This window comes from Festucalex cinctus, chromosome 1 (genome assembly GCF_051991245.1).
Source record: "Festucalex cinctus isolate MCC-2025b chromosome 1, RoL_Fcin_1.0, whole genome shotgun sequence".
NCBI lineage: Eukaryota > Metazoa > Chordata > Actinopteri > Syngnathiformes > Syngnathidae > Festucalex > Festucalex cinctus.
The window spans coordinates 54524301-54547173 of record NC_135411.1 but is presented as its reverse complement, the minus strand read 5'-3'; the positions used below and the strand labels follow the sequence as shown (position 1 = coordinate 54547173).

The 22873-nt window shown below is 44.1% G+C and overlaps 1 protein-coding gene across 1 annotated transcript; it reads left to right on the top strand.

The window, feature by feature from the left end:
* The first annotated feature begins 131 nt into the window (after positions 1-131).
* On the top strand, positions 132-22873 carry nmt1a (N-myristoyltransferase 1a). The gene is made up of 12 exons (XM_077494765.1): positions 132-285; positions 4299-4407; positions 12631-12775; positions 12864-12982; positions 13925-14016; positions 14131-14247; positions 14319-14489; positions 17208-17316; positions 17400-17570; positions 21142-21306; positions 21407-21544; positions 22138-22873. The coding sequence occupies exons 1-12, from the start codon at positions 182-184 to the stop codon at positions 22156-22158; spliced, it is 1461 nt and encodes a 486-aa protein (XP_077350891.1). The 5' UTR covers positions 132-181; the 3' UTR covers positions 22159-22873.

Here is a 22873-nt window from a genome sequence, read left to right as displayed (position 1 = left end):
ATTAGCTCCAGAAGCAACATTTAAAAAAAAAAAAAAAAAAAAAAAAAAAAAAATACATTCGCTTGACACTCGCAAACCACAGTGAAAGGGTTTGCTGCCATAATCGGCGACGGACCAATCACAACGAGGGACGTTTAAAGACCTCGAGGACACGAGTTATCGACTCACTTCCTGGTTGAAAATGGCGGATGAGAATGAGACAGCACCGCTGCCGGGGAAAGAAGACGTAGAGGACCACGGACACTGCAGCGACTGTGAAAATGAGGAGCACCATTTCGACGATGGGTAAAGCCGCTCGCTGGTCGTCGCGGCGTTGTGAGAAAATAGTCACAGAATAATTAGACAAAGTTAGAGACGAGCGCACGCTGGCCACGGCGAGCCTGTCGGGGAATAGCTAGTGGACGGTTCTCCCACCCTCTTGCCTGCATGTTATTGGCTGGGGAGTAAGTTTGCGTGAGTGGCCTGTGATGCGATTGGTCGGGAGCGGTATAAATGGGCGGTATTTTATGTCATGTCATAATGAGTTGTTGGGTAGGTGGCGAGGCGAAAGTATGCTTTAAAACAAAGCTTGTAAGTTTAACATTCACACATTAATATCCGACAGAACAATAACACAACTTTGGCTTGGCTCTAACGTTTAAAACTCAGCCTGACTTGTTTGTTTAATGTGTCAAATCAACTAAATGAGTCTGCACTGAGCCCCGTTCCCCGTTCTGCCTATTAGCTTCTGAAGCTAAGGTTGGCGTCTGTAGACAAAGGCCCGCCTACTTACTTTTACCCCATTGGCTGTGGAGAGCGTTTGTCTGAGATATGATTGGTCCACAGTGGTAATTGGGCGGGATTTCATTTTAGCCTGGCGGTGCTTAGCGAGGCGTAGTAGGCTAAATGAAAACAAAGATAATAAGCGACACGAATACTATTTCACGCATTCCGCGCCTACAGGACAACCACATTACTTTGCCTCGGCTGACACGTTTATAGTTCAGCCTCATGACTATGTTTTATTGGTCTAATCAACTAATGGAGTTCATGCTGATGCTATGCTGATTAGCTTTGCGAGCTGAGCTAGCTGTCAAACCCTTTTGTCTATGAGGATCCATGTAGCCTATCTGGCTGTTTCGGAGTCGAATCAAAATCAGATGGGGGTGAAAAAAGCACACCGTTGCGTTTTATAAAGACAAATACGAAAACGCCGTTGCCTTGCCTTCTCCTGCCTTGTCCATTTAATCAGTTTCAATTATGGTGCATAAATGTCCCCCCTAAAAACCCAACAGTTCAATCAAGAAAACCGACTTTTTGTCATTTTTATTATTGATTATTAAAGGTATTAGAGGATTTCACTTCTTTATTATTATTATTATTATTTTTACAAGTTAATTTAATCTTATTTTTTTTCACAAGTTTTCATATGTGCTGCTTTGAAAGAGATGTTCTTTTGCCGAGAAGCGTTACTTGGGAGGAGTAATATGGCGGCCTCGCGGCTTCAACTTGAGATTTTGGTATCGTTCGATACCAAGTAAATACTGGTGCAAATATCGCCGATACCAAGTACTTTTAGATTCATAAAATATTATGGCATTTTAAATCATTTGTCCTATTTTTAACTTTATTTTCCCTTTTTGAAATTATTTTTGTATTTTTGCAAATGTGACTTTTTTTGGGGGGGGGGCTCTTAAACATTCCTTAAGATAATATCCTCAATGGAAACACAACTGGGCTGTTATTTAAATAGTAGTATTAATCTTCATATTCTTAGTCCCTGTCAGTTGTCACTCATCTGCATTCAAAGAAACGTCAGCCACCGAAGTTCCTCTAGTCACATTACATAAACGATACATGTTGTGCTACACGAATACTTAGCTCAACTAGTAGTTGTAAAAGCTCAAATGAAGCATAGTATGACTCATATTATGTCATTTACTGTAAAAAAAATTACCACAAGTCCCTCTGTGATTGGCAGGCCGGCACATGCGCGTGTGCCACAAAGGGATTGCGCAAGGGACCCATGAGGGACCAAAATAAATAAATAAATGTAAACTATCGATACTAGCACTCTGGTATTGATCCGATACTGTTACTCGCGTTAGTATCGATTCTATCGATTCAGCTGCTGTGGTTTGTTTATTCATTCAATGTTTCCTGCGTAAAAATCAGAGAAGGTGTGTGTGTGACAACACACACCCTCTGTTCTGGGTTACGCGTGCTCACGGTTACTCGTTCGCTTCAGAATCCTCTATAATACCTTTAGTATGTCAAAGAAGATATAAATATATATGCATGTGTCTGTAAGTCTTTCCCTTTATAGGGTTGAGGCCCAAAATGGTGGTTCAATATTGTTCTCTGTAGTTGCCAATATAGTACAATCAACCCTTGCTATATATTTAATATACCATTTAAAATATAATTCACCCCATTACAGTCAACCCTTGCTTTTCACAGGGTTAGGGACCAAGACTTGGTGAATAGCAAAAAAAAAAAAAAAAATCACCAATAGCAGACACCACAAAAATAGCTTATAGTTACTTCTATTAATAGAGTAGTTTAAGCCCTGTACATTATCCCAAAGCACGGTCATTTCAAATTTAGTTTATGACATAGAAAATGTGAACCTTCGCAAATCACAAACTCACCAACGCGTACGTTTTTCTGTGGCCCATCCACTAGTGTTTGCAAAAAAAATCCACCTATTTGTACTTATTCTGCTTTTTTTGTTTGTTTTTTTTTGTTAACGCAGTACTGTATTACTGCGGTATTATATTATTATAAGATGCCACCCAAACGTTTTAGCGGCAGAGTAACTAGCAAACATCCTGCTTGGCTGAGAACAGTATGACAGAAGCTTTCAGTCGAGGTTTAACCAAGGCTTGTTGCGGAGTTGGTGCCAGAGAAAGCAGCGTGATAAACTTCAAAACATGACTCATAGTGGGGGAAAAAAAGGGGTGTCTGTCACATGATCAAAAATGGAATAAAATGGTTATTAGGAAAGTAGTCATTGGTATTTTTACAGGTTGCGAAGCAGCAACATACATTTCCTTGCACTTCTAGTGCTTTTTTTTTTCCCTCAAATCAAATAATCTGTAAGACATTTCTTTTTAAGGCTCAGATTGTAAGATGATTTTTAAATTATATTGTTTTGAGAACACAGTTCTAGGTATATACAGGATTGGGATTTAAACAATATAGGCAATTGCAAACATTTGCACTTACGTCAGTGTAAGTCAATTTTATTTATATACTTTTTACAAAGATGGCTAACAATGCTTGAAACAAATAAACATCATACAGTTTAAAGTACAGTAGAAGTACACTAACATATACAGTATGTTGAGCGGGGAATCCCTCCAATCCCCCCCATGAGATTTTTTTTTTTTCCCAGATGGGTGGAGCATAAAGCACACTTGCGGTGGAAGCTCATGGAACAACCCACATAATGTTTTGTTTGTCATCTATTGACCCAGACCCCTCACTTGCACACCTTTGTATATGCACATACATATATATGTATATGCATGGACGGTCACCCCTTCGTTTGGTCATGTGGCGTGCCATCTGTGTGTGCTCGTCCTCAGACAATACAGTAATGAGATTACCTTGCGTAAGTATGCGGACACAAGAAGGATGTGAGTGAGTGGAGGTGTGCGGGTTCAGTAAAGAAGGTTATGTGGGTGTGAGGGCAAGGACTTAAAGTGATTTAAACCGAACCTAAAGTGAAGATAAGTTTTGGTAGAGATGTAGTCTTGGAGGGTAGGGGTGAAAGGTTGTCTGTGACAACTTATTTGATGTTGTTTGTTCATGAAAAACAAAACAAATTAAAAGGAGATAAAAATTGGTATATTTATGTTTCTGCATGTTTGTTTATTGTAGTGCGTTCACCTTTTAACCAGTATAGAGTTGGTGTACCAGGATATCTGGAAACTCACTGCGCGATTATAGTTTATTAAAGTACATGTTTTATGTTAATTAATTGTACATGCTGCAACATATTTACAGTGAACCCCTGCTATATGCGTGGGATAGGGACTGATCCCTACAATGAATAGTGCCCCAAAACAGAAAAAAAATCCTTCTCTTTATTTAATTGTAGTTGCTCAGCTCTAAGCACCATATGGGATCAAAACAATCTTTTTATATTCGACCTGGCTTTAGCCTGAGCACAAACAGATGAGTTTGCGGTGAGTTGCGAGATTTGGTACCCAGATATCAATTCAGTACCCAGTGAATTTACCAACACCCTGTACAAAAGTATAGCCAATGTTATAAATGATGTCCTAACCCCACTCCCATCGTTTGTGTGCCAGTGACAGGGGTATGGGCGACGACAACGGTGCCAAGAAGAAGAAAAGGAAACAGAAGAAGAAGAAAAAGGGCAGCGCGGCCACAGAAACTTCTCAAGACCCCCTCGCTAAGGCATGAACATTTACAATTTGACAATGGGCTCTTTGCACAGCTTGACTACTTCCTGAACTTAAAACGAAAGTTAAGACTATAACTATGGTTCTATGAGTCCCGGACGACCGCCAGAAGGCGGTGCTTTAAGCACTGAATGTTCCTTTCGTGCATGCGCAGTTCGAGTAATGCATACCAAATTAGTCACCTGTGACCCCTGGGTGACCCTAGAAGGGTATAAGTTCCGGTGTCACCCAAGGTTTGTTTCCTACGGAATCTTCTCACGTGAACACGAGGATTCCGAGCGACAGGACGCCCTGGCGGTCGTCCGGGACTCTTAGAACCGTAGTTACAGGCGTAACTTTCGTTCTATTTAGTCCCTCCCGACCGCCAGAAGGCGGTGCTTTAAGCACTGAATGACTAATACCGGCGTAGTCGCGAGGGATCCCAGACACAAACCTCACTGAGAAGCCCCAGCAGGACCCAAGATCACGCCAAGCGGATAAGGAGAGGAGACATCCACGCTATAAAACCTGGAGAAGGTGCAAGGCGTCGTCTATGAGGCAGCAGCACAGATATCCTCCAGGGAAACACCCCTCAGGGCGGCCCAAGACGTGGCAACGCTCCTGGTGGAGTGACAGCGCACCCCTGACGGCAGGGGGCGGCCCGACAGCAGGTAGGAATGGCGAATGGCATCCACGACCCAGTGAGACAAGCGCTGCTTGGAGAGGGCGGAGCCCTTGGTAGGACCACCATAACAAACAAAAAGCTAGGCAGACGTACGAATGCCCGCCGTAGCATCAATGTAACACTGCAAGGCTCTCACCGGACACAAGAGCTCCGGCCTGTCCCCGCCATCAGCAGGAGGGGGTACTTAACATGTAAGCCGTAGAGGCTGGTTAGAATGAGAGCCAGACAACACCTTGGGAATGAAGGCAGTGTTCGGCCACAGAGGGACGCCGGCGCCATCCGGGTGCCATCGCAGGCATTCAGGGCTAACCGACAAAGCGTGTAGGTCGCTGACACGCTTGGCGGAGGCAACGCCGGGCAAGAGTGCAGTCTTGCGCGACACCCACGGAAGGTCCGCCCCGCCAGGGGCTCGAAGGGAGGCCTGCACAGGCCGTCCAGCACCAACTGCAGATCCCACGCCGGAACCCGAGGAGCCGGGCGGGGACGAAGACGCAGAGCCCCTCTGAGGAACAAGGACACCAGCTCATGGCGCCCCACGGAGCCGCCATCAGCACCAACATGCCGGGCAGAAATAGCTGCCACATACACCTTCAGAGTAGACTGAGACCTGCCCTTATCCAGAAGGGACTACAAGAAATCCAGGATGGTGGGGATCGAACACGAAACAGGGTCCACCCCGCGGTCTCCGCACGTCACAAACAACTTCCACCTGTTGGCATACTGTAGCCGAGTGGACAGTGCCCTCGCATTAAGAATGGTCCGCGTGACAGACTGCACAGCCGGTCAGCAGCGGTCGGGGCCCCTCAGTGGCCAAACACACAAGCGAAGGCGCCGAGGGTCGGGATGCCAAACCCGACCTCCCTGTTGAGACAACAGGTCCTCCCTGTCGGGGAGACGCCACGGCTCGCCGGAGCACAGTTGACGGAGCAGGGGGAACCACGTCCGGGCCGGCCAGAAGGCGGCCACCAGCAACAGTGTGTGCCCCTCCTGACGAACTCTCTGAAGCATCAGCCATATCAGAGGGAGCGGCGGAAAGGCGTAGAGAAGGCACTCCGGCCACGGCTGCGCCAGTGCATCCAGACCCAGAGGGGTGGTGGCCTCGCTCAGGGAAAACCAAAGCGGGCAGTGGGTCGAGTCCTCGTAGGCAAAGAGATCGACCTCCGCCGTGCCGAAGCTGCTCCAAATCATGCGCACCACCTCTGGGTGGAGGCGCCACTCTCCCGGAGGAGGACCCCGACGGGAGAGAGAGTCCGCGAGCTGGTTCCGAACCCCCGGCAGATAGGTGGCCCGTAGACTGGCCAGACGGGGAGCAGCCCACCTGAGAAAGTGCTGGGAGGTCTCCAACAGACGGGCGGACCTGACGCCGCCCTGATGGTTTATGTGAAACACGGTCGTGGTGTTGTCCGACCGTATGAGAACACGCCGTCCGCTCAGGTATGGCAAGAAGTGCATGAGTGCCAGGTGCACCGCCCGTAGCTCCAGCACATTGATGTGATCGACCCTGTCGCGCACAGACCTGAGCCGTCTTGTGCTGCCAGACAGCACCCCAGCCCGTGAGGCTGGCATCCGTGGTGACCGACTCGCGGTGGGCCGGGGCCACACCCAGCGGGACACCGCTCAATAGAAAAGCCCTCTCTCTCCAAGGTGCCAGGGCGAGGAGGCACCGACGGGACACCCTGAGCCTCCGGTGGCGGTGCCACTTGGCGTCCAAATGGAAGCCGTTCAGCCACCTCTGTAGTGGGCGCAGCGTCAGCAGACCCAACGGGACCACAGCCGTCATGGACGTCAGCTTGCCCAAAAGCCGCAAGTAGGCGACGTAAGGCAACAGCCTGCCCCCTCGAAAGAGCGCAAGGAGGCGAAGAGCATCGTCGACTCGGTGAGGAGATGGGTGGGCTCTCATAACCGTGGTGTCCAACGTCACACCAACGAAGTCCGTCCGCTGAGAGGGGACCAGAGAGGACTTGGGCAAGTTGACCCTGATACCCAACCGGGCCCCATGTGACAGGAGATCGGAGGTGTCCCGGATCACCTGAGCCCGCGACGGCGCGCAGAGGAGCCAGTCGTCGAGGTACAGCAGCACCTTCATGCCCACAGACTGCAGGGGCGCCAGAGCAGCCTTCACAAACCGAGTGAAGACCCGCGGGGCGAGGGAGAGCCCGAAAGGGAGCACACGGAACTGCCAGTAACGGCCTTTGTAGGCAAAACGGAGAAATCGACGGTGTCGAGGTGCGATGGGGACGTGGAAGTAGCCGTCCTTCAGGTCTATAGACGTGAACCAGTCCCCCTGGGCGAGCGACTGCAAGACGTCGTTCGTGGTTAGCATGTGGAATGGCAATACCTTGTTATGTCTGTTGAGCCCCCTCAGGTCCAGTATCGGTCGATATCCACCGGTCTTCTTTGGGACAAGGAAGTACGTCGAGTCGAAGCCCCTGGGCTGTGCCAGGGGGTCCACGGCCTCGATCACGTCCTTGGCCAGGAGGGCGGACAGCTCCTGGTCCAGAGCTGAGGCTTTTGCCGGGTCGGCGATGAGAGTCACCCTGACCCGACAGGAAGCAGGAGGCCGGCGTCGGAACTGCAGCTCATACCCGTGGGTCAAGATGGAGACCACCCATGGGTCCGAGGCACGAGCAGCCCAGTAACTGAGCTGCTGGTGGGAAAAATGTCCGATGGCTGGCCCCAAGGCCTCAGTCCTTGGCCCTCCGGCCCCTTGGGGCCTGAGAGGGACGGTGGGTGGGGCCTGCAGCCCGTGGTTGCCCTGAAGGCAAGTAGGCGGAGGAGCGAAATTTCCCGGCGGGCCTCTGCAGGGTCGCCGGGCGCCATAAGCCTCGGCAGGCTGGGGCTGAGGAAAGCGATGAAAAGCAGAGCGTGCCCCAGGCCTACCCTGTGGGGGAGGCAGGGCCCTATTGAGGCTGGAAAGCTGCTTCCTGGTCTCATGAGCCTTAACCGTCCTTTCCAGTGCACCCACAGCGGCAGAACCAAAAAGCTCCCCCGGCTCCACAGGAACACCACGGAGGGCCCTCCTAGAGGCCTCCGACAAGGGGGACTGCGCTAGCCACACCTGGCGGCGCGCCTGCACTAGGAAGGACATGAGTCGGCCGTGTTCCCTGGTCATGAGGGCAAAAGCCTGGAGGGCTGCATCACTGAAGGACACAGCAGCCTCCACGCTGTCCGCTTGCAGGGATGTAGAGAGAGCAAGCATGAGGTGAGCCAAAGAGTTTCCAACGCGACCAGCACGTGCACCAGCACCATAGGCCCGTGTGAGAAGGTCGTCAGTCACACGACATTGGGGTCGAGGACATCGCACAGACGGCCGAAGGGTCTCCTCCGGGGACACAATGAGGGATGCGACGCTGGCTCCACAGCAGGCATCCGGTCCAAGCCAACACTTGCAGCACCGTGCATAGCTGCCAAATCACGGCCATCAGCCGAAGGATGGGAGAGAGCCCCAGGATCCCACCAGCAAGCATGTAGTTCCCGCACATAGTCCTCAGACGCGGGGAGAGAAAAGGCCGAGGAAGGGCGCCTGCGCCGGAAGAAAGCGCTCTCAGACGCCGATTGAGCCTGTGGAGGCACCTCCAAATGCAGGAGGTCCAAAGCATTGCGCAGGACAGCCCGCATAGAACCATCCCCCGCCTCACTGGACGAAAACTGAGCGGACGCTGGAGAGTTCGGTCCCAAAACCACAGACCCCGGGTCACGGTCGTCGTCATGAAAAAAGGAAGCCGAAGCTGCCAAGGAAATGCCGTCCTCCTCAGGAGGAAGCACTGGCATGGGCGGGGTGGATGGTCGCGGCATGGGCAGGGTGGATGGTCGTGGCACGGGTGGGGCAGTTGGTCCCGGCACCCCCGTAAGTGTGGGAGGGTGACGGTCCTGCAGAAGAGATCTCACCTCTGCCAGCTCAGCCTGAAGGCGCCCAACCTCCGAAACGAGTCGTCGCTGCGCCGCCCTTTTCCTGGGGGGGGGGGGGCATGTACAGCAGAGGACACACCGAGACGTTTCCGGCGCCTCGGTTGGGAGGACGACAGATGACCCAGTGGAGGTCACTGACACCAGGACAGCAGGCCCGGCCATCCCCGGCACTGTCAGAAACAAGACACCTCGGGCAGCGATCGTCCAGGACATCGGAGGCCTCAAAGAGGATACCACAGTCCACGCAGCAACGGGAGTCCTCCATTGCGAACACAAAGGGGCCCAAACAGCGATGAGCGGGAAGATGAGGGAAGGGGGCGCGGGCGCCACCTGCACAGCAGACCCACACCAAGCAGCCGACGCGTGGTTCGGGGCAAACAGTAAGCCGGTAAAGCAGCGATAAGCCGAGGGAAGGGGGCGCGAACGCCACCTGCACAGCAGACGCACACGGAGCATCCGACGCGCGGGAGGGGCAGACAGCAGTCGTGAAAGCGGCGACAAGCTGAGAAAAGGGGCGCGAACGCCACCTGCACAGCTGAAGCCAGGTGCGCACCGCAGGCGGGACACGCACAAAAGTAAGTAAGACAAACAATCGAGCGAGAAGCGCGATGCCGTAAGCTGGGAGCGGGGACGCTGACACTGCCCTCACCAGCAAAGGCACAAAAAAGGAAAGCAACAACCAAACGGCAACACCCTCGGAGAAAGCGGTGCTAATAAACCGAGAGAAGCGCTAACGCCGCCAAAGCCAGCGGAGAAAAAATAGGGTAAACCACGAGTCGTGGTAGCCAGGGCGTTAACGCGAGGCTAGCCACACAAAAACTCAAAACACCGCAGAAAACGCGGAAATAAGACGGCAAAGAAGACAACAGAAGTAGTCAATAACCTCACCCCCCGGGAGGTTAGAACATGCGACCACATCGGGTCACAACGAAAGAAAGAAAAACACTGTCGCCGCAGCCTTTGGAGGGCGAACTACGCAGCTCCGACCAATCCGGTCACAAGGCTCCAAGCGGCGCAGTCAAGAGGATAAATACAAATCCCAATCCTTACACTCTTCGAAAATGTGTCGTATGCATATGCCACGCGAGAAGAAAAGAGGAAACGAACCTTGGGTGACACCGGAACTTATACCCTTCTAGGGTCACCCAGGGGTCACAGGTGACTAATTTGGTATGCATTACTCGAACTGCACATGCGCGAAAGGAACATTCAGTGCTTAAAGCACCGCCTTCTGGCGGTCGGGAGGGACGAAATAGAACCACTCCTTTGTTTCCTGTCTTTCATGATTGGACAAACTGATTAATCCAGGTGTGTCTGGCCATTGCCGTCGTGGTTACTGAGATCAGGCACACCTGGATTAATCAGCTTGTCCACTCAAAAAGACAGGAAATGAAGGAGTGGTAATGAGTTCAGGAAGTAATGGATTTGTGTAAAGAGCCCATTGAAGCCATTACATCACATCACATCCTGATTTAGGGGTGGGAACTTCGATATGCGATGCAAGTCTCACGATAACGATTATCTCACGATATGACGATACTGACAGGTAATACAACCACGACAATCTACGATAAAACTACGTAAGACATAAACTGATGTTTTTTCAATGAGAAAATCGTTTCTTTTTGTACCATCACTGAAACACAATATTAAAACTGGTGTCTTCTGTATATATTTTTTTAAATAAATGCAAATGTCTTCTTAACAGAGATCACTTTCTGTAAACAAATTTGAATTCTAATAATAAATACAATTTAAAAAAATATAAGTAAATAAAAGTAAACTCATGATTCTTCTTCGCCTGAGGACTTCCGTACATTTCCCCGCCAGTCTTATGAGGCGCTCCCCCTAGCGGCCCACCAAGTAATTGCTCAATAAGTAATGGATGCTGTTATAGTGGCTGTATATATAAACTACAAATATCACGATACTTGCGTAGTCGTATTGATAAACTATTAGGAGACAAAGTATCACAATTTATTGTGATATCGATATATCGTTACACTCCAACTGTACAGTAGGAGTTTAACAAAAACAGATTTGAACAAAATGGACAGATTACTGATCTAAAATTGCATTGTTCTTTCCCTTAATTCTAAAATCGCTATTATTTTGTGACTAAAAACGTACCTGTGACATATATCTTGTAGTTGCTTATTCGCAAAAGCTGTTGCCATAGCCAAAATGCGCATTTTCATTTTTTCGGTACGCTTCAAAATCCACCCCTTCTAAAACCTTTTTGCGAATGAATTTTGGGTCTTTTTTTTTATTTTATTATTTTTTTATTTATTTGTTTGAGTTTCTGGCGTTTCCATCAGTTTCTGTTTCGTAATTTTTGAGAATTTGAATAAAAATAGGTGGCTGAAATGCCATGATTGTCTCACAAGAGTAATCTTAATAGAAAGTAGCTGATATGTAACTGTTTTAAGTTAAATAGTTTACATTAATAGTAAGATGGCACTTTGAAAAATATATTCATTAGTAGTTCCGACTTACAAGTGGAGTATTTTATTAGGCAGATGCATGTTAAAACAGCATTTTATCACCCACAATAATTAAGTATCGTCTGATAATAATAAAAAAGGAGTAGATAAATGTTATTAAAAATACATATGATAGACTAAAATTAAACAATAGTACAACAAAAACCATGAAAGTAATGACATGACTTAATATTGGAAAAAATAATTTAAAAATGCAACAATACTCACAATACTCTTAGTTTAAAAAAAAAAAAAAAAAAACATTATGGCAAAAACAATATTTGAAAATTATAGACAAATATGAGGGACAAAAATACAAAAAACATTTCAACTGTAAAAAATTTTAGATGAAAATTAAATATTTGAAACAAATACAAAAATCCTTGAGACAAAATCTTCAAAAAATTCTAGCTGAAAACATGACACATAATTATAATTGACAATATTTGTTTAAAAAAAAAAAAAAAAAAAAAAAAGTAAAATACAGAAACATCCACCCATTTTCTTGACCGCTTATTTCTCACAAGGGTCGCGGGGGTGTTGGAGCCTATCCCAGCCAGTTCCGTGCAGTAGGCGGAGTACACCCAGATCTGGTTGCCAGCCAATCGCAGGGCACACAGAGACAAACAACCATCCACACTCACAAGCACACCTCGGGACAATTCAGAGCACCCAATCAACCTGCCAGGCATGTCTTTGGAATGTGGGAGGAGACCGGAGTACCCGGAGAAGACCCACGCAGGCACGGGGAGAACATGCAAACTCCACCCAGGAAGGCTGGACCCTGGACTCGATCTTGAGTCCTCAGTACTGGGAAGCGGACGTGCTAACCAGTCAGCTACCGTGCCGCCATGGGGAAAACAAGTTACTTAAAAACTAATTCAGTTAAAAGTGTTGCATCTAAAATTGAAATAAATCACACAGAATCACTGCTGGCCCTTAATAAACACATTTTAAACTATCTGAAACACGTTTTAAAACACACTGTAGGACAATATTGGAGCACTAGAAATGCAATAAAAATGCATTTGACATATATTACAATAATGGAACAACTAAAACCGTATGATTTATTTTACTACTGTGACACAATTTTTTGAGTTGTTAAAGGATCCAAACACTCCCTTTCACCAGTTTCTCACCATGTCTTCTGTCTCTCCAGGTGAACTCGTTGCCTGCCGACAAGCTGCAGGAGATCCAGAAGGCCATTGAGCTCTTCTCGGTGGGCCAAGGTCCCGCCAAGACCATGGAGGAAGCCAGCCGGAGGAGCTACCAGTTCTGGGACACGCAGCCCGTGCCCAAGCTGGGTATTACAAACACCATCAACAAGACATGCTAAGCACTCTCTTCCCAACCACTAAAATGAACCACGGTCCTGTTTTTTTTTTACCACAGGCGAGACTGTGACATCGCACGGCTCTATCGAACCCGACAAGGACCACATCCGCGAGGAGCCCTACAGCCTCCCGCAAGGGTTCTGTTGGGACACCCTGGACCTGGGCAACCCTGCTGTGGTAAGTTGTAGGCTGTAAAGGATTTGATCAAGTTATTAGGATTTGTTTTAATGGTCTGAATTACACTCAAAGTTAAAAGTCAAGGTGCCATGTTATAGTGATTATCGTTTATATATAAGCGTAGTTGTCACGGTTTGGCAGGGAAATAATGAGAAAAGGCAAGGGTGCGCTAAAAAAAAAAAAAAAAAAAAGCATGGAATTATGAAGAATGCTAATGTAACAAAAGTCCGAAATAACAACATTCAAAGCACCAAAACAAACATGAGGAAAAAAGACTCTACTCGAGTTGGACAAGTACCAAGACAGCAAGCCCAAATATTGAGCCGACGACTGGAAAAAAAAAAAAAAAAAAAAGCAGGAAACTAAGGCATTCACCTTGTATTACCACTCTTTAAAAAGAAAAAGATGAAACCGGATGCATTAAAGTATAATTCTGGATTTTAGATCCTTATGGACACAAGTTTAACCATTGAATTGAGTTAATCAACATTGGGCGGGATCCAAACACTGATGGTACATATTACTTAAGATCAAGATTTCTATTTCACACAATCAAGTGTTTATTTCATATCTAAGCTCAGTAACATTTGCATGTGGACTTTTTTTTCTGCACAGGATGTAAGATTAAAGATCCATTGTTCTAGCACACTGTTTTCCAGGTTTCATATATCATTGTGAATGTTAATATTTTCAAATCATTACAAAGTGAGACTTCCACAGAGCTGGGTACTGGCCGTTAAGTGCTAGATGAAAATGAAAGCTTCTGACCATTCCACTTTCGCTTTGACAGTGAATAGGATGCATTCATCTTTAACAGTTTTTCAGTTTTCAGTGAGTAATGGAAGGATAATTTTCCCCAAATTAAGACAAAAATAATCACTAAATACTAAATAACAAAAACATCTTGTGATTTCATAATGTACTTTTTCTTCTTCAAACCAGCTGAAGGAGCTCTACACTCTGCTCAATGAGAACTATGTGGAAGATGATGACAACATGTTTCGGTTTGACTACTCCCCCGATTTCCTGCTGTGGTGAGCATCATCAGACCTTTTGATGGTCCTCTAATTTCACCAAGCACTTGTTTCTCATCTCATCTAATAGGTGAGTTTTATTGAATTGGAGACACCATTTTGTCCCTTCCACAGGGCTTTGCGGCCCCCCGGCTGGTTGCCTCAGTGGCACTGCGGGGTGAGGGTGAACTCCAACCAGAAGCTGGTGGGCTTCATCAGCGCCATCCCTGCCACCATCCACATCTACGACATGTATGCAGATGAGCAACGGCCTTATAAGGATACCAAGAGACAAAGAAGTTATCAGTGTGTTTTTATTTTAGCGAAAAGAAGATGGTGGAGATCAACTTCTTGTGCGTCCACAAAAAGCTCCGAGCCAAGCGAGTGGCCCCGGTCCTGATCCGAGAGATCACCAGACGCGTCAACCTGCAGGGCATCTTCCAGGCGGTGTACACGGCCGGGGTGGTCCTGCCCAAACCCGTGGGCACATGCAGGTGGGGGGCGTGATTGGATAATAGGCTGTGTTCAGAATCATTTACTTATTCCCTACACCGTAACTCATTGACTCGCAGCCATTTTCTATGGAGAGAGATTTGTCTCAAAAATATTCACACAAATAAATTTGTGATTTTTCACGTTTTCCACATCCACAAATATATTTTCGTGATTTTTTTTTTGTGTGTTTTTCAGATCCACAAACATTTTCTTGATTTTTCACGTTTTTCACATGCGCAAATATATCTGCGATTTTCACGTCTTTTTTTTTTTTTTTTTTTTTTTTTTTTTTTTTTTTTTAATTTTGTGTGTGCTTTTTTCATGACTTTTGCTTGCAAGTTGTCGAAAGTGCATTTGTGGATTGTCGCACACATGCATTTAGTTTTGAGACAAACATCATGCGGTTTTGATATTTTCACACACAGAAGCCCTCAGAAATTCACACGTCTAAGGCCCGTTCCTCCTCCATCCACGGGGAGGCAGTGTTGCTGTCTCAATTGAAGGAGAACGAGCCGTTTCTCATTTAAAATTGGACACTGAAAAACAGAAATCGAGTCTTTATCTGACTTTCCATTATGTGTTTATTTTGCACAATTTGGGAAACAAAATGAGACATTTGTTTGTTTCCCTTGAGCTTGTTTTGCCTTCACTCGAAAGATACTCATCTTTCCATCCATCCATTTTCTTGACCGCTTATTCCTCACAAGGGTCGCGGGGGGTGCTGGCGCCTATCTCAGCTGGCTCTGGGCAGCGGGCGGGGGACACCCTTGACTGGTTGCCAGCCAATCGCAGGGCACACAGAGACGAACAACCATCCTCACTAGATACTCATCTTCTGCTGTTCAATTTTCTTCTTCTACACCACTAAAGCAGTCTTTCTTTCGAGTGAAGCCAAAACAAGCTCAAGGGAAACAAATTAAGGTAGGCTTTCCTGACTTGTGTGAAAGTAACACATAATAGAGGATCAAGATAATGGCTCGATTTCTGTTTTTCAATTTCCAATTTGAAATGAGAAGAGAAATGGGAAACGGCTCGTTCGTTTTTGGTTACTAGTCTGATCTGTATATATTACTGGATAGCCGATAGGCCAAGACTTTTGAAGCTGCGAAGCCGCCATAATAATCCTCTCAAGAAACTTGAGACAGTACTTGGTAGAAAGAGCATGATTTATGATGTTTAAATGTGTTAAACATAAACAGGATTTCAGACATTTTACAGCTTTCCTTAAATACATGTAGAATTGATATACTTAATGATATCTAGTACAGGAGAAAATTAAATAATTATAAGTTATAATTATTATTTTATTATTATTATTATTATTATTATTTTAATTAGTTATGATTTATAACTCTAATTAAAAAATAATAATAAATGCCTCTGCCAAATCTAATATTGGGGTCTAAGGAACTGAGCGGAAAAAAAGGGGTTTTTCAAAGCAGCACATAACGTCCAGTTGTTACAAAATATTGACCATCTCGCCACAAGCCACAGATATATACAGATCAGTGGGCCACTGCTACTTTAGTGGCGTAGAAGAAGAAAATATACAGCAGAAGACGAGTGTCTTTCAAGTGAAGGCAAAACAAGCTCAAGGGAAACAAACAAATGTCTCATTTTGTTTCCCAAATAAAATAAAATAAACACATAATGGAAGGTCAGATAAAGACTCGATTTCTGTTTTTCAGTGTCCAATTTTAAACGAGAAATAGCTCGTTCTCGTTCAATGGAGACGGCAACACTGCCACCCTGTGGACGGCGGAGGAACGGGCCTTAGACACGTGACTGTCTGAGGGCTTGTGTCTGTGAGCATCTCGAAAACAGCGGGATGTTTGTCTCAAAAATAAATGGATGCGACGATCCACAAATGCACTTTTTCGACAAGTTGCAAGCAAAAGTCATGGAAAATGCACACACAAAATTAAAAAAGATGTCAAATTCGCGGATATATTTGTGCACTTGAAAAATATATGTGAAAATCATCAATCATATTTGTGGATCTGAAAAACGTGAAAATCACGGAAGAATTTGTGGCTCTCAAAAACATGTGAAAATCACAAATTTATTTGAGTGAATATTTTTGAGACAAATCCCTCTCCATAATTTTCACTGAAGCAACCCGCTTCGCTCCCGGATGTTTTACTGGATTTTGACTGATTTTGCCCACACAATATTGTGTTCTATTGCTATGAAACATGGAACCTACCAAAAAAAGATTTGAGTCTCTTCTTTCATCAGGAAAAAAAGTGTATTTCTATCCATTTCCGTTTTGCAGCAATTAGCATTAGAGTATAGCTAAGTTTCATCATTAGTCACAAATCTGTTTAAAACTGGGGAACACAGCTTGTTGCAGCATGGCCCAGGCTGATCTTATATACTCTGCTGCCACCTGCTGGCCGTTTTTGTAATAACCACCATTACTGCCATTGCTTCAATCGTTCTCTTCAATTCAGAGGCTGCATTAAAAAAAATTGGATAAATACGTCTCTGGGACACTGGTAATATTTAAAATAAAACATTATACGTTTTGGGAGCAAATTAGTTAATCACTAACACTATAAAAGGTTTCCTATTTAGTTGAATATATTTTATAGTTTAAAAAAATAACCTATACGAGCCACTACGCATTCAAAGATCACTACAAAGTGGTAAATTGAATAGTGAGTGATTCCGAACGCCTCATGCAGGTCTGCAGGTTCTCACTTGTTGTTGTGCAGGTACTGGCATCGCTCGTTGAACTCTCGCAAGCTGATCGAGGTGAAGTTCTCCCACCTGAGCAGGAACATGACGATGCAGCGCACCATGAAGTTATACCGCCTGCCTGAGGTCCGCTTGCGTGGCCACGCACTCACCAGCCTCTCTCGTTATATACGCCGTATCCAACATGCACTCCCTTCCTCCTTCTGCAGGCCCCCAAGACGGCGGGTCTGCGACCGATGACCAAAAAAGACGTGCCGGCCGTGTGCCGCCTTCTGCGCGAGTACCTGAGCCAGTTCAACCTGGTGCCAGTCATGAATCAGGAGGAGGTTTCCCATTGGTTGCTGCCCCGCGACAATATCATCGACACATACCTGGTGGAGGTAAAGAGCATCAGTAAAACGTACGCAGGGGTGAAAGTGGGTCAGAACAGTCCAGTACAACATACCGGTAAAAGAGTTGGGACCGGAACGGTGGGTTTGGGGTGAGGACAACTTGGTGCGGCGCGGTGGAATCTGTTGATTCGTTTATTCGCCAAATTTGAAAAATTTGAACTGTCATCGTGCTGAAATATGTGCCACATCGGTTTCGGGGATGGACTACGTCACACACAGCATCCTGTCTGTTGTCAACTGGAGCCAGACGCTTCCCCCGTATAAAAATTGTATTCCCTACCATGGGTACAACACCTTTTTCAATAAATACGTGAAGAACACACTTGTGTTTTTCAGTTTTAGAAATGGGGTTTTGTAACAAGAAAAAAGTATTTATTGCGGAGAAGCAAAAGAAAAGCAAGTGGTCGCTCACATTCTGCACTTTACTCTAGGTGCGTTCAATGACCTTGCACACAGTAGGAAATCTCATATATATATATATATATATATATATATATATATATATATATATATATATATATATATATATATATATATAGAAAAAGCTCAGACGAGTGAATATTTTGTTTTTCGGTTTTGTTCCAGATGTTTGACGTTTAAATGCCTGTTTAAAAGTAAAGGGAACATTTTTAAAGAATCTCCACCTTTCTGTGGTAAAAGTTATAAGATCCCGCAGCAGGGGATACATTTTATTTTTATTTTTTTAACTGGGGTAATAGGCTATTTTAGCACAACAGCGGAACGCTCCGCCCTATTTTGGTGTGAATTTAGCATAAAGTGCTTCTGAATTGTTCCAGTATGCTTGTATAGTGTTAGTTTAATCCGTTTTCAGTTTCCACTGATATTTATTTATTCCATGGAGTTCTGTCCACCAGCTCCTGTGTTTGTGTATCAGACGAGTCACGTCAATGTGCGCACGTCGATGTTTTTGTCTATGGAGGACCAAAACTGCCAAAATTCGAAATAAATAAATGACTAAATAAATAAATGTCTAAAAGTGAACATAAAAATGAATATAAAAAAATATAATTCCAAAATTATATCTACAAAAATAAATATAAATGTGTTTTTATTGTATCTTTTTGTTTTATTTATTTATTTAGTTGGACATTTATTTATTTATTTATTCATTTATTTATTTATTTATTTTTAATTTTGGCAGTTTTGAGCCGTGCAGCCAAGTGGAAGTGTTATTCAAATGAGGGGGCGGTCCTAAGCGTGTCTTGGGTTGGACTGCACCGTTGTAAACTGCCTGTGATTGGACGAGGAAACAACTCAGCGAACAAGGAAGTCTCGCCGGCTTACAATGGAGAGCTCCAGCCATGGACGACGATCGTGTCCACCGTCACCTCAACTTGCGACTTGAGTTGTTAGACAACAAGTGAGAGCAGACAGTGGACAAGATCGTCGTCCATTGCTGGAGCAAAATTAAAAATAAATAAATAAATTACGAAATAAATTTAAAATATGACTAATTAAATAGATAAATAATGACTAAATAAATAGATAAATAAATGACTACATAAATAAATGATTAAATAATTAAAGGTCTAGATAAATAAATGACAAAAAGTCAAAATAAAAACGGATTTATTTCCATTTATATTTATTTTTGTAGATATAATTTTGGAATTATATGTTTTCATATTCATTTTTATTTTCACTTTATTTATTTATTTATTTATTTATTTATTTATTTATTTATTTATTTATTTATTTATTTATTTATTTATTTAGTCATTTATTTATTTCGAATTTTGGCAGTTTTGGTCCTCCATATTTGTCCACTGTTATTTTGAACATCATTAAAAAAAAATACAATTTTGAATGAAAAATCAGTTTGTCATATATGCCTTGTTGCAATTATGTTAAAGTAAGTGTAATGTAGCCTAATGCATGTAAGACCTGTTGTTTCACCCCCCCTTAACAAAAAAATAAATACAAATCTGGCTGCAAGGTGACCTTTTGTTAAGGAGTTTCGGCAAAAAATTATAGCCACTTTTACCCCTGAATGTATGTTAATTACATCACAGGCTGCCAGGAGTAGTAGTGACACAGCACGATTAATGATCACAAGATCATTTGATTTTTCTTGACGGGGTTTGGTTTGTTTTTTTGATAGGGAAAAACAACCTATAAATTTTAACTTAAAAGAATCCCCAATTGTAATGACAAGTTTGCACTATATTATTTATTTGGTTGTTACTAACATAAATGTGAGATTTATTTTTCAAAAATCATTTCCAGTTTAATGCATTTTGTAGAAATTTTATTTGGACATACGCAGCTATTGTTATTTACGTCCTAGTGACGTAGGATGGCACTCTGCCGAGCAATGTGAAACGTCTAAAAAGAAAGCAAGACTCAGTAGCGTTCCTAAAAAAACAACATGCAATTGGGAGAGTCACCCTCTCCCACGCCGTGGTCTCGTTATTCACCAGATGCGTTCAAGAGTTTTGATCGTCCCTTTAGGAACATTACAGGGGCTTACCTTTCTTACTTTATATGCTTTTCACATTGCTCGACAGAGAGCCAGCTGCCATTCTACGTTACTCCGTACTAGGGGTGTGAATTGCCTAGTACCTGACGATTCGATTCGTATCACGATTCACAGGTCACGATTCGATTCGATACCGATTAATCCCGATACGAATTTATAAGTCGATTGTTGCGATTTTTTTTCATTCAAATTTAGAAAATACTAATCAGTAAGCTTGTAGAGTGTAAGATTTATATGAAAATGTATTATTTATTTATCTGAAATTTCAGTCTTATAGAGGTTGTAATCTGTTTCATGTTTGAACAGCATTAAAATAAAATATTAAGGCTTAATGTTCCGTTCATATAACATTCTTCCATGCTCAAGGTGTGAATCCTAACCCGAAGTCAGACGTTTTGTTGAATATTTTTCCATTAAAAATGGAAGTTTAAAAATGGATTCACACACACACACACACACACACACACACACACACACAAAAGAAAAGGCAATGATGATAAGACGTTGAATCGGTAAGACTACCGAATGAACAATTCTGAGCTCTTTAAAAAAAAAAAAAAAAATCGATTTTTTTTTTAATTGAATCGATTCGAGAATCGCGCGATGTAGTATCGCGATATATCGCCGAATCGATTTTTTTTTAACACCCCTACTCCGTACTGAATGCGTTACAACGTAAACAACAATGGCAACGTCATTACAATCGGGAAATTAAAATCCAGTCAGTTGGCACAGATATACTTTCATATTCTTGTGATATTTTTGTGGCGTTTAAGTTTGGATTTGAATAAAATATTCTCTACATTGTATTTACACTGAATTTTGAAGTATTTTTGTTTTCAAATCAGTGTTAGAAATTCTAATTTGGAAATTTAATTTGAAGCTCAAATGGTCTACATCAGATCTAAGCAGTCCCAGCCAACAGAAGCTGCAGCTCTAAAAAGTAAATGAATGAATTAAAAAGTGTCATACAAGTGTAAGAAACAAGTCAACTACTGTAAAAGAAAAACATAATTTGACAAATGTCGACATGTATGTATTTGATCCTTTCCTCGGCAGAATGAGGGTAAAGTGACGGACTTCCTGAGTTTCTACACGTTGCCGTCCACCATCATGAATCACCCTGTGCATCGCACTCTCAAAGCGGCCTACTCCTTCTACAACGTTCACACCACCACCCCACTGCTGGACCTCATGTCCGACGCCCTCATCCTGGCCAAATCGGTGTGTAATATAAATATGTCATAGGCTGTATATACCAGTATATGTTACTTTTCCATCCAGGTCAGCTGAACATGTATTTGTTTTGGTTTTTGTCGTGCAGAAAGGTTTTGACGTCTTCAACGCACTGGACCTCATGGAAAACAAGACTTTTCTGGAGAAGCTCAAGTTCGGCATCGGCGATGGCAATCTACAGTATTATCTTTACAATTGGAAGTGTCCCAGTATGGGCTCGGAAAAGGTACCTTTAATCGCTTGGCAAATGGCAGTCATTTTGATATACATGTACTGCATTTTCCTCACTATAAGGCGCACCTAAAAGCCTTCAATTTTTTCAAAAGCTGACCATGCGCCTTATAATCCAGTGCGCCTTATATATGGATCAATATTGAGCCGCAACAGGTCTCGCTGTCAAGACGCTATTGGTCCCGCCATCTTGGATCGCGAGCTAATACTAATACTTTACCTCAAAGAAAATAATAAAACAGCTGTTTATTCATTTTGGGAGTGAATGGAGTTGTCAGAAAGCTGCTTTGTAATCTATTAATAAAGTTTGACTGACCTATCTGACTGTTTTGTTGACATTCCCTTTAGCGCAGTACCATCAAATGGATGCATAACAAAACCCCAGCCTCTACTGTAGCGCCTTATATATGGAAAAAGTTTGAAAATATGTCATTCATTGAAGGTGCGCCTTATAATGCGGTGTGCCTTATAGTCGTGAAAATACGGTAAATGTAGTCCTCAAAATGGTGGCCTTTTTCTTCATGTCTTCCCCGAAATTGTAGCCCATTTCAAACCCTATTCTTCAAATGCTGTCCCATTTCTCCTCAGGTTGGTCTGGTCTTGCAGTGACAAAACCCCATCCCGCCCCGCCCAACCCCGACGGCATAGTGTTACAGCAAGATCACAGTGACCGCACCATGGCACCTGCCACCTGACTGATGGGCATGAAGACTCTTTCAAGAGAGGAACCCTGCCGCCCATTTTAATTTTTTTTTTTCTTTTTTTTTTGTTGGGGGGGGGGGGGGGGGGGTATATTTTTTTTGAACCTGTTTGAGCTGCACTATCTCTGCCAGGCAGGGGGGAGCCGAACCCCCAATTTCACGCGAACCTTAAAGATGTCGCGGTTACATCAAAGCCAATGTTTGACATCGGAGGGTGATTGTACCAAAACGCGCACAATCTGCAAAGGTGGCTGTGTCCCACCAACGATATTAAAAAAAAAATGTAAATAATCAACATGACTGCTAATTTGTGCCCTAACGCACACCACTACTGTTTTGTTTGGAGTGCTTTCACCCGCCCCCAGTCAAATTTGACATGAGGTAAATTTAAAATGGAAAGGCTAATGATATTGTGCTAATAACCTAACATAAGATAATAGCAAGGGCTTTCTCTCATTCCCGCTTGATCATCTCTAATTTCCTTACTCAGATGTCATTCTAAAAGATAAGCTGAATCACCGCGTACAAAGGTTGAAAAGGGGTTTTCCCTCATACGACACGCTGTGATTGTGCGCACCAGACTTTGACACCTTTGTTATCAATAAACCTGCTGTTAAAGCTCA